This window comes from Erithacus rubecula, assembly GCF_903797595.1.
Source record: "Erithacus rubecula genome assembly, chromosome: 2".
NCBI classification, from domain to species: domain Eukaryota; kingdom Metazoa; phylum Chordata; class Aves; order Passeriformes; family Muscicapidae; genus Erithacus; species Erithacus rubecula.
Genome location: NC_136685.1, coordinates 95,677,664 through 95,696,254, shown reverse-complemented (window position 1 = coordinate 95,696,254; position 18,591 = coordinate 95,677,664). Strand labels below are relative to the sequence as shown.

The window sequence follows — 18,591 nt, the reverse complement described above, 5'->3', positions numbered from 1 at the left end:
AACAAGGAAAAAGATATTTGTGCAAGATTTTGTGTGAAAATAGGCTGTTAATTTCCTAAAGCACTTCTTCTTCTGTAGAAAAATTCATATCAGAAAGCTTGGTTTCTTTTCTATTGAAAAATATTTTGACATATGTTTCTCAATCAGTTGCTAGTATAACTGAATTCTTTTCGACAAGATTCACTGTTAATTCACACACAAAGTTCTGCATCTTCAGATCCTTGATCTGCAGATCTTTCAACCTGCAGAAACATTAACCCTGCAATTATTAATGGCTATCTTAGTAATAGCCATTAATATAAATAAAAATGCATCTAAAACATAGAGGGGGCTGCCTGAATATAGCATACAGACATAAGATAAGAAATCCATCTCTGGAATATATTTGACATAGGTAATTCTGAGAACTTCAGTTCATTGCTCCTTAAAACCATTAAGGGAATGCAACAGCTATGGCACTACAGAGACTTTCAGCTGTACACCTTTGTGTGTATCATCAGTCTTAACTAGACTGGAATTACTGTGTCCTGCACCAGCAGGAGCTTTTAATTTTTTTTAGGTGCAACTCCTCATTTCCCTGTAAGAATAAATAGACCTTGATACTGATTGAGTCCCAAACTAGATCTCAGTTCAAACCTTGGTCTCTCTGAAGTCAATAAGAAAATTCCCCTTAGAATTTTTATATATATAATAATATATATAAATATATAAATATATATAAATATATAAATATTTAAGGTCTTTAAATTTATAAAGGGCAGATCTTTATTAGAGGAATACACTTGCATGGGTGCAGTGTTCCCTCCCTATTCCTGCCTCTGCTGCCTTCAGTTTGTGAATGAAGCCTCTGTGTGTCACTCAGTGCAGAGTTGTGGCTGTATGGGGCTGCCAGCACGAGATAATTTTGGAACCTCGCTTAATTTCAAGCTTTGCAGATAATTAATTTTGTTCTGTGCTTTCCAACAGGAACATCATGGAAACAGATATATCCCCAGTCTAAATTATGAGTAACACTATTTAACTTCTTTGAGGCCTATATTGAGCCAGCAGCATAATGTTCCTTTTTTTTTTCCTTTGTATCTGTCACAACTGAGGAAAGACAGAAATTTCTACTTGTCCATTCTACAAACTGCACAGACAGGGGTCCTGCATTTAAGTTCTTAAGCACATACAAAGCTCATAAGCAACCCTGTTGACATCAGCTGGAGAATGATTCATGGGCTAGCAGGTACCCTGCTGAATCAGGCCAAAAAGGCTAATGGCTTTCCTCCTTCTGGTTGGGAGGCTGGGAGAAGGGGTGGCCTTGCAGCCCCTCCAATTGCATTTTCTGGGGAGTATGTTTGCTGGAGGAGCTATTTCATCCACCTCAGGGTTATAGACCTGAGCTTTTATGCATTTTAATGTCTTCAGCCTATTTGGGAGGAAAGTATGGGGGTGTTGGAAATGTTTTGCCTTTTTTATCAGGAAGGTTTGTGCTCTGCGGGAAAAAAATGTCTTGGAAACTTTGGTTATTACCCTCTGTCTGTAGAACTTCCTCAGATTGAATATAAGGGAAAATACTGTGTTTGAAGCATCATATTGTATTGAAAGGCTTACAGAAGCACAAAAAAAAGTGTGGTTTCTATTGTATTTTATTTTTCAGAGATATTCAAGACAATATCAATATACGTACAATAGAAAGAAATTCATTCATGGGCCTGAGTTCTGAAAGTGTGATTCTGTGAGTAGACATAGCAAACTCATTATTCTCCTTGTTAGCTCATTTCTTTTCCAGAACAGGGTCAAGGATACCAGGAGTTGGGCACTTTTTCATACACTTCCAAATTCAATTTGAGATTTTACATTTCTCCTTGCCTGTGAGATCTCTGTATTCTGTTTCCCTGCCATGAAACAGATGAATATTTTTGGGATTTTTTTGTTGTGTTTTCATCCTGTTCTTTATTTTAGAAGCACATCAGAAAGCCAATTTAGTAATTACCAATGCCAGGGTTAAACACCTACAGCTACAGTTCCCTGTGATACAAATTGTGTTCAGAAGGATGGCATGACTCATAAATATTTACAGTCAGACACATCACTCAAAGACATTTATTAGTTGGGCAGAATGTATGAAGATGTTGTGGAAATGTGGTTTATTTATACCCAGTGTAAATGCATTGGTATGGGTGGGTTCACAATGCAGTTTGGAGATGCATGGTTAGATGAATACATTTGATTTGAGCAGTCATGCATTTTAATGAACTAGCTGGCTTCTTTGATCCTTTCTCTGTATGTCAAAACATACTGTTTGTTTGCTAGCAAGCTGCCTTCCTTTCACTTAGCCAGTGGCCAGACTGGAGAAAGTTCCCCACCATGTTTGTGTGGTTTACCTGGCATACTGGGAGAGAAAAGCAAGGTTTGAACTGACTGATGGAGCTCATGTCGATTTGGGGGGGAGCAAGTCAGACCATCAATAATAAAGAGAGGCCAGTAACAAGTAATTTAGCTTTATCTCTCCCTTTTCCCTATCAGTTACGCACAACCTCTCTCTATTTCACATTTTACACACAAACACACACATATATTCAGACATCTCTCAAATATATATTTCCAAAGCACTGCACAACAAATACTATGTTTATTTTCATAATACCACCAAAGGGTGAGTTAAATATCCCAGAGTTTTGCTGTGTTTTGACCTCTCTGTGCCACTTGATCAGCTTGAAGTTGACTTCCCCCTCTGTCCCCAAAAGGAGGGAATTCTTTACTGTGAGAGGGTGAGGCAGTGGAACAGGTTGCCCAGAGAAGTTGTGGCTGCCCATCTCTGGAAGTGCCAGGTTGGATGGAGCTTTGTGCTGGCTGGTCTAATGGAAGGTGTTGCTGTCCATGGCAGGGGGTTTGAAACTGGATGGTCTTTAAGGTTCCTTCCAGCCCAAACCTTTCTGTGATTCTGTGATATGATTATTGCCTGGGTATTGAAGGATACCTCTCTGGGGACTGGTTTGCTGGCAGAGTTGTCCTGGTGGGGGGATCACATCCACTTCCAGCAGCTTTGCCCTTCCTCCTGCAGCTCCCCATTGTCACAGGCTCCCTGCACCCACCAGTGTGTGCAGGAGCAGCAGGAGCTCTGTGAGCAGACCTGCCCTCCAGCACCCTGGTCACACACTGTCCTGGCTTTGCTCTAGTTCTCCCTGGAGCAATTTGGGACAGAGACCCTGTATGTGCCCTTTGAGAGTCCCTGATTAGGCTTTCCACGTGCTGTGATAAATTTAGTTCATTTTAGGCACAAATTTGCCATTTTTCTGTATGAAACAGAAGTCCCAGCAATTCAACAGACTCACAGAAACATCATTTAGTGAAAGCAAGCATATCAAAATTGATATGAACCCTCACATTCTAGGGAGAAACCATTTTAATAGGCTTAGCTGTGGCAGGCTCCAAGCATATTTCCACCAGTAATCTGGATTGCATCTGATCTTACACTATGCATGGGATCAGCACAGGTGGGCTGGGAACTGAGGAGACATTTGGTAATGAACTGCTAGAAATTTATGGAAGAAATTCACCTTGTTTCCAGGTCTGCATACAACTTAGGCTCTAAGGTAGATCTTTCCAGATCTGAAATAGGGTGTGAATGGCACCTCAGGGGCAGTGACCTCTGCACTGGGTGAATTTTAGAGTTTTAAAAACCTGCTCTAGCCATGAAATGATAAGGAAAAGCCCCCATGTCCAAGCTCTGTATCTCCACCTCCATTGTCACCTTGCAAATGTAAGAGTTAGTGGAGTCAATAAGGAGGCTGGTTGAAGTGAGGGGAGAATTTGCATCAACTGGAATTTATATATGTGTACTATAATGAGGTCTTGGGATATGGGTAATTTTTTGCCCTTTTTACTACTCAGATGCTATTAGCCAGGTGACAGGAGTATATAGTCCACACTGTATGGCTACAGTGTCTCTATTTTACAACCTTAGCATCACATTGCATTAACATCATGTTCAGTGAGAGAATGCAGTAAGTGCTAATAGTGTGATTAAAAACATATCTATCAGCCTGGCAGCTACAAATTTATAAGATCAATGTAATATAATAAATGTTTCAAATGCTGTAAGCAGGGACCTGTCTCTCCTCCGTGCCTGCTCACTCATGTCTAATAGTGCTGGCAAGTGGAGGGGACGGTGACAGTTCTCCTGATGCAGCCTGACAGACATTACAGACACAGAGCTATGTGCATCTGCCTGTCATGGTCAAAAGAGCAATCCTTTCAGCCAGACCCACGACTGATTTCCATGCTGACCTTAGCTCACCACCTCAGACCTCAGATAAGTGGGTCACTTGCATGCTCAGCTTTCAAACTGAATTAGAAAAGAGCCCAGGTTTGCTGACAGTTTAATTAAATCAGGCCATTTCTGCCATCAATCAGACCTGTCACAGCCTGTTGCAGAGGGTGTGAGCTGTGCAGTGACGTTTAAGGAGGTGAAAGATTGCTCCATAAAGATGATAAATATAACTGGCCTGAATGTAAATTTTTAGGACCATGAAGGGACAGAGGGAAGGTCGTTAAACATTAATCAGGTAATGCACCAGAGTAAAAGCTTGGCAGAGAGCCCCAGGAGCTTCAATTGCCAGGTTCACTACCTGTGGTCCCCTCCTGGGGAAAGGAGCCTGGGGAGGCAGGGCTGGGCAGCAGAGCAGACAGGGAGTGTAATTTGTCAGGGCAGCAGTGTAGGAGAAATCACCTGCTTTCTGGGCAGTTCTGCCCCCTCCTGCCTGGCTCAGTGACCATCAGCCCCCTTCCTCTGCCTGCCTGGCTGGGGATGTGAGCCCATGGCACACAGCAGGATTTCTGCCCTGATAACTGGCTGCTGGGAAGGAAATAGAAAAATATTACAAGTGCCTAGCAAGTAGTTCTGAAACTATAGATGAAATAGAGATGTTAGTATACTTTGATATAGAGGATGAAAGCACCCATGTGAAGGTTTAAGGCCTCTTCCTTTGTTTAGATGATGCCAAATGCCACAAATACCAAAAAACCAACAAATATCCTGTCCCAAGCCAGGCAGGAAAGGTCTGAAGATAAGGGTTACAGATAAGAAAGCCATAACACATGCTAATTCAGTAATTCCTATAGGGTGCATGCATATATTAGGAAATTAGTATATTGTATTGGATTGGTTAATGGAAATTAGAATATTCATCATAGAAGAATACTTATTGTATTGTAAATGGGAAATCACTCTCTTGCCCTTACCCTCCTTGCTCTTACTCTACACTCTCTCTTACACCCATGCCCTTATAATAAACTACAAACCTGAAGAACAGAAAATAGAGAGCTCCTGAGTCTGTCCAGTGACCATCCACCCAACAATATAACCCCCACAACTGGCAAAGATGAAGCCGTGGCCCAGCATTTCAGAAGCATCTTGCAAAGAGTAAAACTGAGTGGCACTGACAGCACCAGCAGAAAGACCCTGGTCTGCCTGGCTCTGCTGCCTTCCCACTGTCATGAGCAATGCCAGCACCTTCACCAGCTCTGCCCTTGCTCCAGGAATTATTCCAGCTGCCATCTCACCCACCCAATTCATGCCTTCCCCCTCCAAAGCCTTCCTCCAGCTACTGAGAGCTTGCTATGATTTGCAGAATTTCACCATTTCCTTGTCCATTTAATGATTTCATTTGAGATTCCCTGTTTTGAATTGCATACATTTTAGTCATGAAGCATAAATAAGAACACAACTCTCTTTTCCTTTTCTCTGTTGCAGATGGCTCAATAAAAATGGAATTCAGGACATTGAGAATCATGCATTTAATGGAACATACCTGGATGAGCTGTAACTATTTCTAAAGCTTTTTTGCAATTCTGAAAAATGGTGATAGTAACTTCTGCAAGATTTTTTTTTTCTCAGATTGTTTCATCATAAAATATTGTGTTTTTCAGAAATCTAAGTGATAATCACAATCTAGAAAATTTACCAAATGAGGTCTTCCAGGGAGCCAATGGACCCATTGTTTTGTAAGTAATTTTTGGGTAACATTTTTCTCATTATTGACTCCTTATAAAAGTTCAGAGAAGAACATATGAATGCCAGTCTGGATTTCAACATCTTGCAAACCTTGGAGTTCAAGACCAGAATCTAGTTCTGAATTAAAAAAAAGGAAGTCATAACTGAAATTTCAGTCTAGAACTTTATTTTCACTTTGTTCTCAGGTTTTTGAGAGTAGTGAAGGTGAGAGATTTAGATCCAGGTTCCTCTCCATGGTTTATTAAGCTGTACAGGAGACAAGTCATTCTGCTTTGTTTTTTTCCTCTAGAAAAAAAACTGCTTTTGTTTTCTGTTTGAGCAGAATCAAGACTGGGTGAGTGGTTCTTAGTGCTGAAATCTGAATGACTTGCCACTGAAGATCTGTCCCTGCATCTGTGCAGCTTCATTCTGAAGCAAAAGTTCCATCCTACGAGGATGGGCATTGGGATAGGTATGAGATGCATCCCACAGTTACTGCAGGATGTCTGTGGTGGGTGATGAGCTGGGGATTGAGAACTCAGCAGTAGAAAATTCAGCAGAAGGATGCTCATGGATCTCAGCCACCATTACCTCAAGACACAGTTTGCCATAAGGTTCAAAAGGATATGAGTTTACACAGCTGCCTGTGTTTCTGAGCACAAGCTACCACATGTAAGGGCTCAAGAGAGAGGTGGGATTCTTTTTTTGTCTCACTGATTCATCCAAACCTTTCTCTCTTTGCATCTTGCCCTGGTTGTCTAGAGATCTAAAAGTCACCCTGGATGAGTGAGAGGGATCATTGAACTGTTGGAAGATTTCACACAGATGCTAGAGTTGTTCCAAATCTGAAAAAGGGGGAGAAAAAATTGAGTCCAGAGCTCTTCTGAAGGTCTCATTTTCCACTGTGTGATGGTCAGTGCCCATGTGATATAAAGAGTTGGGTTTACTGCATTCTGCTCTACTTCTATTGTTTCTTCAAAGCATCTTTTTGAAAAAAAAAAAAAAAGACTGACTCTGGAGCATCTTTTCATCAGTAATGTCAACATGTTTCTTTGGGAAATCATTGTTTCCTGTAGCAAAAAGTAAATGCATTTTCCTTGCAAGCTATACTTGATACAATCATATTCTGGAGGTTTATCAAATTGATTTGCCTGTAGTTGAGATTCATTTGATAGTTCACCTAACACTGAGTTATTTGTGTAAAAAGTTTTCTATTCCATTACCAATACATCCACTATTCCGAGGATGGGAAATTACCTTTTTATCCTGGATGAGATCATGAAAGAAGAGCCTTCTTACTCATCCATCACTGTAGTGTACACCAGGGATGTGCTTTCACTTGTGGAAATGATTGACCCATAATCATATCTTTGCTGGGACAAATCTTATTTTTGCTGTTGTTGCAATCAAATCCATGTTGCAGACTGCAGTGTTTTAATAGAATGAACATCAAGGTGGTTTAACTCTTGATCTCCCTGAACCTGTGTTATAGAGTCAATTAATGCCAACTTCTATTTTCTACTTCATCATATTAAAGTAATGTGAAAGAAACACAAACACAAATAGACAGCACCAATCACAGGCTTTGTACAGGCTACAGAGTTTCATAAATTAATTTATCTGTCTGACTTGCAGCTCTTGGCCGATTTAGAATCTCTCATTGAGAAAGACATCAAATTTTGAGTTAAAGGATTTTTGGCATTGACAGCAGCCAATAAATCAAATAGCTAATAAAGCCCACAACTATACATATTATTTCTATACAGATATACACTCTGTTTCCAGCTTGGAGTTTCATAGCTTCAATTTTCAGCTGTATTATTTCATTTAACTATCTGGTGATCCCCTCAGACCTGTAGTGGCTTACACCAACCCTTGCTGGTGTCCTTAGTGCTGTGGCTGTGTCCTGACTCCATGCAGGACAGGTGAGGTATGGCTGTGGCCCATCCCACCTCTGCAATTTGTCTTCAGTGGGAATCCCACATATGCAGGAGAGCTCCAGTAGATCCCCAGCTCAACAGCTGAGTCCCTGAAGCACAGCCAGGAATCAGTTTAGATGCAAGCACACAGCAAATTGTTCTCCCCAATCCACCTACCCTGCTCAGATTTCTGCTCCAGGAGCTGGGGTTTTTTTGCCATTTCATGTAGGTGCCTTTGAGACCTCATCAGCTGGTCAGTACTTTTGCTAATCCAACAGAGACTCCCAGCGGGAAAGGGAAGTGATTGGAAGAGAAGCTAGATTCATTTTGCTGTTCCTGCACTGGCTGCTGCCAAGGTTGATGTCTCACAGCCAAGCAAAAGTAACACAAGAACATGTATTTCAGTTGCTGATGCCTTCTGGTTTGATTTCTTACTGCCACTTTATAATCTTGTTTATTAGGCTTATTTGATTTATCAAGCCTCTAACTAGAGAACAGCATCCCAAAGAACCTCTGTGCTGAGGTGTATGTGAGGGTAACTCAGTGGAGTAATTTACTAAACCACCTGCACAATGTCTGTCTTTACTTTTTGGGGCTTGTCAGTGGTGTATCCTTAGATATCCCTCACAGACATATTGAAGAAAAACCCACAGGGGCATGCAAAGCACACTCACTTCTGTTTATGTTTGATAATCTGCATTAAAAAAAAAAAAAAAGTTTCTTAAGTAAGAAGAAAAAAATTTTGAGGAAAAAATACTTAATATCTTTGAAACTATTTAGAGATTATGAGGTTCAGTAAACTTTTAGATATCTGGAGTGCTGTTCCTATTCATATTTGCTTATTTCCACGCAGTGTAAAACCAGTTTGGACACAGTAATGCTTTTTAGCTAACAAGCCAAAGAAGAAAACATTTTCTGTGCTCTTGTTCAGAACTGTGAAGTTGCACATTCCCTTAATGATGCCATGAGTGATGCTGTCTGTGGATTTAAGCAGAAACCTGCTGTTTAGTTTTTGACTCACGAGCATATTCTCTGGGTGACAGTTTTCATTAGGCAGAGCACTGAGGGCAGTAGTCAGCACAGGTGAAAATTGAGGCTGCTAATCACCTCTTCAAGGGGCCAGGGTAGAAATCGATAGTCTCAAATCTCTCATCCCCTGTTGGGTTTAGCTCCTGTAGAAACAGGCCCAGGACCTCAGGACCTCTTCTGGCAGAGGTGTGGCTCCTCTCAGCCTGCCTTGCAGAAGTTCACAGCACTTTGGAATACTCCAGTATGTCTTAGTCACAGTACCTGGTTGGAGCTGCAGAGGGGAGGTTGTGTTTGCTCCTCTGCTGCCACAGCCCATTGTCCAGTTGTTGAAGGGGGCACATTCCTTCAGAACCTGGATGTGAGACCTTGGTGGGCACAGCAGAGACACAAAGATCGTCTTTACCAATTTTACAAGCTTCATCATTTGCCTATGAATTTCTTAGGCTTGGCTGGTGCTTGAGCAGAGTCTTTCCTGGTATTAATTTTGCTTTCCAGATCAAAGAACAGAGGTGCAATTGTGTGTGAGGTACATAACAACTGTCTAAACTTTATTACATGCTGCTAAAACCTGGTCTCTGCCTCACACAGCTCCACTCTCCTTTATTAATGTGATAATAAAAACAATCTGTGCATGTTGGGTGATAGAGATCAAACATCATGTCCTGACATCACACTGTCAAAGATGAATTGGAAACTGCACCTTCAAGAGGACATGGAGAAAACTGCAAATATTGCTAGTCCAATTCCTTGATTAGGCAGAAATCTTTTCTTTTCTTGGAGAATGAAGAGCAGAACAGCCTCAGCAAACACTGCATCCTGGATCAGTTTGTGTCCCAGTAGGGGAAATGTGGAGATGTTTTGCTCCAGCTGTTACAGTCTGGAGCTATGGGAATGGATTCTCTTAGCCTGGAGATGAAGCAACCCTGGTCCTTCATCACTTTCTCCACTTGCATAGCACAAGTCAGGATTAAGTGTTGTAGAACATGTTTGTTTTTAAAAGCCCCTGTAACGCTCTCTTTAGTACATTCATGGCTCTGATTCCACTGCTGCCTCTGATAGCCTGTCTCACAGTAATTGCCTTCCACATAAACACATCTCTCCTAGCCTCCTGCAATCCTGCCCCTTCTTTGCTTCAGTCTGTGCTATATTTGTTTTCCAAACCTCTGAGAAGGTTTTGCTGGGATTTTTTTGTTCCTAACAGCCTGAACAATGCCACCCCTGTCTCTCTTTAATCTGTTTTTCTTCCTAATGAGTACAAAATCTGATATGCCCAACCTGTCTTCACATCTGTACCCACATGTGAGCTTCTCTCTTTGTGTTTTATTGCTTTTTCCACAGCAGCCTTCCCATGATGAGATGTTCATATAACAAACTTGTATTGTGATTTCCTCAGCCTTTTTTCATCCTTTAATGGTATTCTGGGATGATTGCTGCAGTTACTGTGTATTTATTAAACCCAGCATCATATGGCAGTAATAGTTTATATGCCTGCTAATTTTTATCCAGAACATTGTGGGATTTTTTTATTTTGTTCTCACAGACTAACATCACTTGATTTTTGTTTGCAATGGATATTAGCTCAGTTTCCTGGAGGATCACCCAATTTAGCACTGGATCATCTTTTCAGTGTAGATTTCCAGCTGATCTGTTTCCAGTCACTACTCTGAGGATGAGTAAAACAGTCTAAAACATATATCCATTGTTGAGCAGAAGTAAATTTGCTTTTTACCAAGGTTTTCATATGTTTTCTTAAAGGGATATTTCCAGCACGAAAATCAGTTTCCTGCCAACTCATGGATTAGAACACATTAAGAAGCTAAGAGCAAGGTCTACATACAATTTAAAAAAGCTTCCTGACTTAAGCAAATTTAGATCTTTGATTGAGGCAAACTTCACCTATCCTAGCCATTGCTGTGCATTTACAAACTGGAAAAGACAAAAGTAAGTGATTAAATTTGTTTTTCTTTTTGGTGCTTTTCAGCAGTTGATAGTGAATTAAATAAAATTCCTCAAAATGTGGATGAAAAGGTCTCTTCAGTGCAGGTAGATAAATGGATGTAAATAACTGAATACACAATACTTACAGGTTTATGCTTGCTACACAGTGCACTGCCTCTCCATTGCAGGGAATTGTTAAATTTTGATGGCATCAGCACTTTCCCCAGACACAACTCTGCCCTCACTTGTCATAAATCCATCTTTACTGGGACCAGCCTGGAGCCACAGCGAAGACATTAAACACAAAACATCTGATAACTTTTTCAGAAGGTAACTAGGGGGAAGGCTGTGTTTGGAGAGACACTGGTCAACACTTGTTCATCACTCCAGGAGGACAACAGGACCACTGAGTGACCCAAAGTGTTCTTTCAGAAAGCCCCATTGGTGCTGGAGCACTGTCCAGCCAAGCCTCACAGATACACTGTTTGTTGAGTTCATATTCACAGCATTTTGGGACATATTTTCTGAGCAGATGCATTTCACACAAATCAACAGAGCAGAGTGGGACTCTAAGGTGTGTTTTTAGACTCCAAAGCTTAATTTTCCTGCTATTTTAAATTTTCTATTAGCAAGTTGCAGTGAGATTTTAGGTATCAGTGATTCTCATGAAGTATTTTCATCTCAGTCAAGCAGTCCTGAAATGTTCACATTTAGTAGTTAATGAACCTCCTGAATCAGTGCCACTGGAAAACATGAGGAACTGGTACCTTCAAAAACCTGTGTTATTGTTTGAAATTCTTCCTTTACTGGATGTCCTGAAATACTTGGACTTTGTGATGGCAGAAAAAAAATTATGAATCATTGTTACAATTCAAGACATCATCTTCAGAAGTGGCATAGAACTTCAAAGAAAAGTAAAACCATGCAGAGAAAGCTTAAACTTTTAGTTGCTTCTATTTTAATACCTTTAATAACCATTTGTTTTACTTTCAGCATTGTATGGTCACCAGGCAAGGGAAGATAACTGAGTTTGCTGATAGCTAATAAATATCATCTACATGTGTTTACAAAAATGTGTCAAGAGTGCAAGTGTGATGGTGGAGACTGTAGTGATAACAGAAGTACCTGACAGAATCCATCCCCTATCACCCATTTTTGATCCAAAATGCTGAGCTTCCACTAGAACAGTTGATCAGCAGGCAGTGTTTTCACACACTTATGCAGTCTCACACAGACACAGTGCCTGGTGCTTCTAAGAAGAAATGGGTCCAGTCCTTCAGAGCTGGTGCAAAGTTTATTTTCCAGTGAGTCCCGTGAAAGCATGTTTAGTTCTGGATCTGCAAAGGAACACTGATATCATTGTGATTCCTATTTTTGAAGGTACTTGGCTTCTGGGCTGCTTGGGCCCAATCAGGACCCAAATCCTAGAATTCACCTCTTAAGTTAGGCAGCTGGACTCTTAAAAAAAAAAAAGTTAGAGTTGCTATTGAAGGAAAGTTACTGGAGGAAAGAGTCCTGACCCCAAGCTCTCAGTATCTAGTCCCCTCACTTGGGCTTTGAAAATCTTCCATGCCACCCACTTGCTGCACAGAATTGAAATCTATCCCCTTAGTATGGCCCCACTTTTGGAAGCCTTTCTCTGGCTAGCAAGAAGGCAAGGAGAACATAACACAGCCCTTTCCATACCCTGGGTAAGTGAAATTTTGGAAAGAAACGCCAAAAAATCTGTGAAGAGCTCACAACAGTGCAGTGTGGATGTTCCAGCTGGCTGGAACACCATGCCATGGTGGGGCTGCTTCTGGAACAAGTCTGGTCACAACTGTACCACCCTGGTCAACAGAACAAAATTGAACATATTTATCCATATCTTTAATAGTTACCAGATGTATTTTCTACCAAACATTAAGCATAAATGCAAAATTACAAGAATCTATTATTTGGATGAACTCTTCCTGTCAGCTTCTTTTTAACATAATTAAAAATTGTCATTTCTTTCATACAGTGATGTCTCTTGTATTGAAATAGGTGTGAAACTGAGGTCCTCTCTCCAGAATAAGGACAGTGGATGCATGTGTTTGGTTTGGAGACTGAAAGTATTACCATACACTTCAGCAGAGATTAGTCACACATACAGTAGCTACACCCTCTTTCATTTCAAAGCAGTTTTTGTGACAGCTGGCACAAGCTGCCTGTGCACTGAAGGCTGCTCAGGCTGTTTAAGAGTTATTAATAGTTTGCATAGTGCTTGATCACATGTGCAATATTCCTTTGGTGAGAGCTGTGCTTGGCTCAGAGCAGCAGGCATTGCTGGGTGTGGTGGGAACCCTGGTGTGACCTGGCCTGTCACAGGAGACAGTCATTCCTTGTGGCCATTTGGCTCACAGAATACTTCCAGGTAGTCCAGGGAGTATAAAAAGGATGCCTCATCACCCCCAGAAGGGCATTTCAAAGGATCACAGCTCTGGGAGCTCTGGGAAGGAATTAAGACAGGATGTGCTCCCCCTTAGTGCTGCCCGTTCATGTCTGATTTCCCTTTTTTTGAGACTTTTTCAGCACTCAAAACCCTAGATAAAGTAAATTACCCTAGTGGATCATACTCAATCACCTCTCCAAAAACTGTTTGCAGCAGCAAACAGGTGCTGTTGTGATAATGGGAAGCTTAAACCTGTTACAGCAACAGGGCTTTCTAAGTTTTGGAGGATGCCACATGGCACAAAACTGGTAGAGCTCTGCCAGTCTGACACACATTAAAACATAAGACAGTTTTGATGCTTTGTCTCATTCTAATAAGGATTACATGCTAAATATTGATCTGTAGTTTGAATATTGTGATGCTGGCCTAAGAGAGGGTAAACTGCATTCTTCAGAGAAGTCTAGTACAGTATGTTGAACTCCCCTCACGTTTTTCTGTGGCTGGAAAATAATATCCTTGAAGTGTCCATAGGGCAAAAGCCACATGTAAAAACCTTCAACTTGACATAGGCCATTATGAACTTCAGCAAGATTTTGGCTTTCTTTGACATAAAGATCACCTTCTGCCCAAAAGAATGGCATTGATATGACTCTTTCCTTACACTTGATCGTTATTCTTTGGAGGAGCTGTCACTTGAAATCCTACTTTTTCAAAACATGTGCCAGCATCAGGAATGGTGTTTGGGCCTCGTCTCACAAGAACATACTATCAGTTCCTCACAACTCACTTAATGGCACTTTTTTGTGAGGATGATTGGTTTGAGGTAGGACTTATTTCAGAACACAGGTCAAGACTATTTATTCTGCTGAAAATCTTTCTCAGCACACAAGGTCCTGTTCCCACCAGAGCCAGATGAGACACATAAAATAACTTAAATAACAACTTGTACAAAGGTAGTAATTATTGTTTATTTTTGTCAGAGCACTCTGCCAATTTGAATTTTGTTCTCTAAGTTGTCCTTTCTCTAGTGTATTTTTCTAATTTACCTGAGCAAAATAATGTTAAAAGTAAAAAAAATTAAAGAATAAATTACCTGTGTTACAGCACCCACAGTCTCAAGAGGAAGCAAGGACTCACACATCCCTTGGCAAATAACGTTTTAACTTGTTGCTCTGAGTGCACTGCGTAGCCCAAAGGGTGAGAAACACCAGGCAAAGACATGACAAGGAGCCAGTATCAGAGGATGGCTCTTCCCTCCCTTGGGAGTTTTATCTTACCTGCTCCCAGTGCAGGAGCCAGCAGTACACTCCTCGTTACCCTTCCTTGGAGCAAACACCTTATTCCTTGAGACCCTGGTTTTATTTGGACACTGGCTGTAAAAATAAGGCAAGAATTAATGAATTGTAACAATTAGAAATATTTAGTTGTCCTTACATAGCATTTTTGCTATTTAGGTCCAGGCAGTGCCTCCAAAATTTTAGAAGAATCTTATTTTTATCTCATGCTGAGAAATGATTGGCTACAAACATTTCCCTCAGTTCATTTTCAAAGAACCACCAATTGCTGTGGCTTTCAGTGCCCCCAAGTGCCTGTTGCACTAAAACACCAGGGGCTTTTTCTCCTGTTATTGCTCCTTGGAAGCCTGTATTTCCTTTCAGCCAGAGAACTGTTGATATATTGATCAATACTCTGGACCCTTCACTCATCCTTACACAAGCAGAACACAGGAGAGCAAAATGTAATGTCTTCTTATTGCTATTGTGACCTTCATAGTGCATATTTGACCTCACAGAAAATCAGCTTTCCAACTCAGTTGACAGGCAAGATAAAAAATATTGATAATAGTAGAGGATGTTCAAAATCTCATAGGAAATATTTCTCACCTTCTGCTGCTGGACCGACATTAGTTTTCCTTTCTTGCAGACCCTCTAAACTCAATTTTCCAAAGATGCAGTGAGTGCAGAAAGTCAAAGGGTAGAATTAGGTTACAAAGAAGAATTCTCCCTTTTAGGCTGCTACCAGTTGTTCAAAATTTTAACTTTACTTGCCCAGAGAGCTCTTCCTCAGCTGTTTTCTGAGTCAGGATGTCTTAGAAATTGCACACCTAGACTGCAGCCTGGGTTGTAGCTGAATGTAGGCAGAGCTGAACTGCATTGGTTTTGCAATAAAGTGTCACCTGTTTCATTCAGTAACTCAGATTAGGTCTGCATCCAAAACTGTGGATGCAAGTTCATGGGACAGCCAAATTCTAAGGCAGCCAAAGACCTGCTGTAAAACTTTATTTAATGTTTACACTTCATTAATTGGACCTGGTCATCTTTCTATCATCTCAGCCAAAATATTTGTTTTTTCTGTAGGTCTAGGCATGGAGAAGGGCACAGAGCTAAAACTCAACAAAATAAAGCCAAACACAAAATTATAAAAAATGCTAGTATTTACTTGTGCTACTAAGAATTCTTTAAAAATTAAAAAAATACTTTCTCACAGAAACAAAAGCAACCAGTGTTTCCATTAAAACATTCCGTTTGGTTTGGTTTGGTTTGGTTTGGTTTGGTTTGGTTTGGTTTGGTTTGGTTTGGTTTGGTTTGGTTCGGTTTTGCTTCACTTCACTTGATTTCTAATGCACTTCTTTTTAAAAACAGTTTTTAAGCAGAATGGTCTGCTGTGCCTTGTGTTCCTGTTAGCATGTCATCTAGAGATTGTTTGGAATGCTGCATGTATTTATTTGTGCTATTTACTTGTGTTACTGGCTAGTCACTAATATGATACGAGGTACTAAAAATGAGCAGCAAAATGGAGTTATGTACCCTGACAGAGTTACAAGACGGTGGTGGCAAAACCTTTAGGAGAAAGGGAATTTGAGAATAACTCTAAGAGACAGTGCATTATTGTGGTTATACAGATTCCTCATGAGCACAGCTGACTTGGCTCATTCCTCAAGGTTCAGTCTTACATTGGTGTTCATTGTCATGCATTTCCTCCCTGCACAAATCAGCTTGTCAACGACAGCTTAGGTGAGAAATTTGTTTCAAATGAGGAAGGCTTCTTACAGAGTGTTATCCAGGTAGATAACTGCACTGTGAGTGTTAGGCAAACATTAGGTTCTCATTTACCATGCAGTTTATGATGTTTGCGAGTCATTTACATGTTTTCATAATATTTTATAAATAGGGACCAAACACACTATTAATTTCAGGCTCCAGGGTAATTTATATAATCAGCTAACCAGTAAAACTGAGCTGTTATTGGAAACTGGATGATTTGTGTTTGTTTTTTGCCTCATACTGTGTCTTTTGGCTTCCAACTCTACTCTTTTTACAATTCCAGGACAGAATTACATCCCATATGTAGCATATCTCAGGTGAAGCAAGACTTTGAGGAGAATCCTGGCAAAATACTACGGAGAAGGTCTGCAGCTGAAGATGATATTTCCAACTACGGCGTAGGATTTGACCCGGCAGAGAATGAATTTGACTACGGTTTATGCAATGAAGTAGTCAATGTAGCCTGCTCTCCTAAACCTGATGCTTTCAACCCATGTGAAGACATCATGGGATACAACATTCTGAGAGTCCTGATATGGTTCATCAACATTTTAGCTATTACCGGGAACACCGTCGTCCTCATTATTTTAATAAGCAGTCAGTACAAACTCACCGTCCCTCGCTTCCTAATGTGCAACCTCGCCTTTGCAGACCTCTGCATAGGGATCTACCTGCTGTTCATTGCCTCTGTAGACATCCAGACCAGAAGCCAGTACTACAACCACGCCATCGAGTGGCAGACGGGGGCAGGCTGCAGCGCTGCGGGATTCTTCACGGTGTTTGCCAGCGAGCTGTCGGTGTACACGCTGACGGTGATCACCCTGGAGCGCTGGCACACCATCACCTACGCCATGCAGCTGGACCGCAAGCTGCGGCTGCGCCACGCCGTGCCCATCATGGTTTTTGGCTGGGTGTTCGCTTTCACGGTAGCGCTCCTCCCCATCTTTGGGGTCAGCAGCTACATGAAGGTCAGCATCTGTCTTCCCATGGATATCGAGACGCCGTTTGCCCAGGCTTACGTTATGTTCCTCTTAGTGCTGAACGTACTCGCGTTCATCATCATCTGCGTCTGCTACACCTGCATCTACTTCACCGTGCGAAACCCCAACGTCGTCTCGTCCAACAGCGACACCAAGATCGCCAAGCGCATGGCCATACTGATCTTCACCGACTTCCTCTGCATGGCACCCATATCTTTCTTTGCCATATCGGCCTCACTCAAGGTTCCTCTTATCACAGTGTCCAACTCCAAGATCCTCCTGGTTTTGTTTTACCCCATCAACTCCTGCGCTAACCCTTTCCTCTACGCCATTTTCACGAAGACTTTCCGCAGGGATTTCTTCATCCTCTTGAGCAAGTTTGGTTGCTGTGAAATGCAAGCCCAGATTTACAGAACAGAGATCTCCTCATCTGCTCATACTTTCCACACAAGAAATGGCCATTGCCCTCCTGCATCAAAAAACAATGAGGGCAATATTTATTCTTTGGTTCCCCTGAATCACTTGAACTGAAACTCTTGCATAAATCTGTGTCTGAGGCAGTGTGCTAATCACTTGCAAGTATGTGAATCTGAATAATGACTTCAACATAATATGCAAACTTATGCTTCGTGAGAAAAAATTATTTCTGCTTTCCAATTTTGTTCAATGAACAACCATCAGAGATGACATATAATTTTCACCAGTTCTTGAAGAACAAAGTGCCAAAGTGTTCATGTAGAACTGTCTCAAGAAATGAATGAGATCATAAACTGGTATCTCCCACCATGCAGGCAGAGATTCCCTTCATTCTAGGGACATGTTAGTTGCTTATTGAGAATTAAGTAGTGGTTATATACAGTTTCAAAAAAAATATGTAGAATTAATTTCATTTCCTGTGAGTTGTGTTATAACAATACAGATAATTAGATTCTTTTCATTTATCATATCTCCTGGGGTTACAGGAGACAGAAGGCCAATTTAAGCCCTCCTCCAGCACAGGCTTGCTCAGAATGAGAATATCTCGTGATTTTTCCATTTCTGTTGAGCCCAGCAGGGAGGCAGGAGGCATCTCCAGCTATGCTGGATCTTTGCTGTTCCATGCTGTGTGGACCTGCCTTACTCTGCACAAGGTGGTGCTTGTGTTAGTTTAGATTGGCAGGCTCGGAAAAACCTGTTTTGTCTGAGTTTGTACCAAAGAGTTGGTTTCGTGTAGGGTTTGTTTTCAAGGTAAGAAAGAGCAAGAATGAGGGCAAGAGAAACCCTTCATAATAAGAAGGGTGTTCTTTAA

At 41.1% G+C, this 18,591-nt stretch overlaps 1 protein-coding gene across 3 annotated transcripts in view; it reads left to right on the top strand.

Annotated features, from left to right (window-relative positions):
* Nucleotides 1-17,918, top strand: part of FSHR (follicle stimulating hormone receptor) — a 76,826-nt gene extending 58,908 nt beyond the window's left edge. For 2 of the 3 annotated variants that reach the window (XM_079297986.1, XM_079297985.1), the window contains 5 exons: nt 1,643-1,720; nt 5,741-5,809; nt 5,917-5,991; nt 10,684-10,869; nt 16,607-17,918. In XM_079297986.1, coding sequence (XP_079154112.1) covers nt 1,643-1,720; nt 5,741-5,809; nt 5,917-5,991; nt 10,684-10,869; nt 16,607-17,834 — 1,636 coding nt within the window. In that variant the 3' untranslated portion in view covers nt 17,835-17,918. The remainder of the gene's footprint in view (nt 1-1,642; nt 1,721-5,740; nt 5,810-5,916; nt 5,992-10,683; nt 10,870-16,606) is intronic. The other variant, XM_079297987.1, reaches the window with a different exon arrangement.
* The last annotated feature ends 673 nt before the right edge of the window (nt 17,919-18,591 follow it).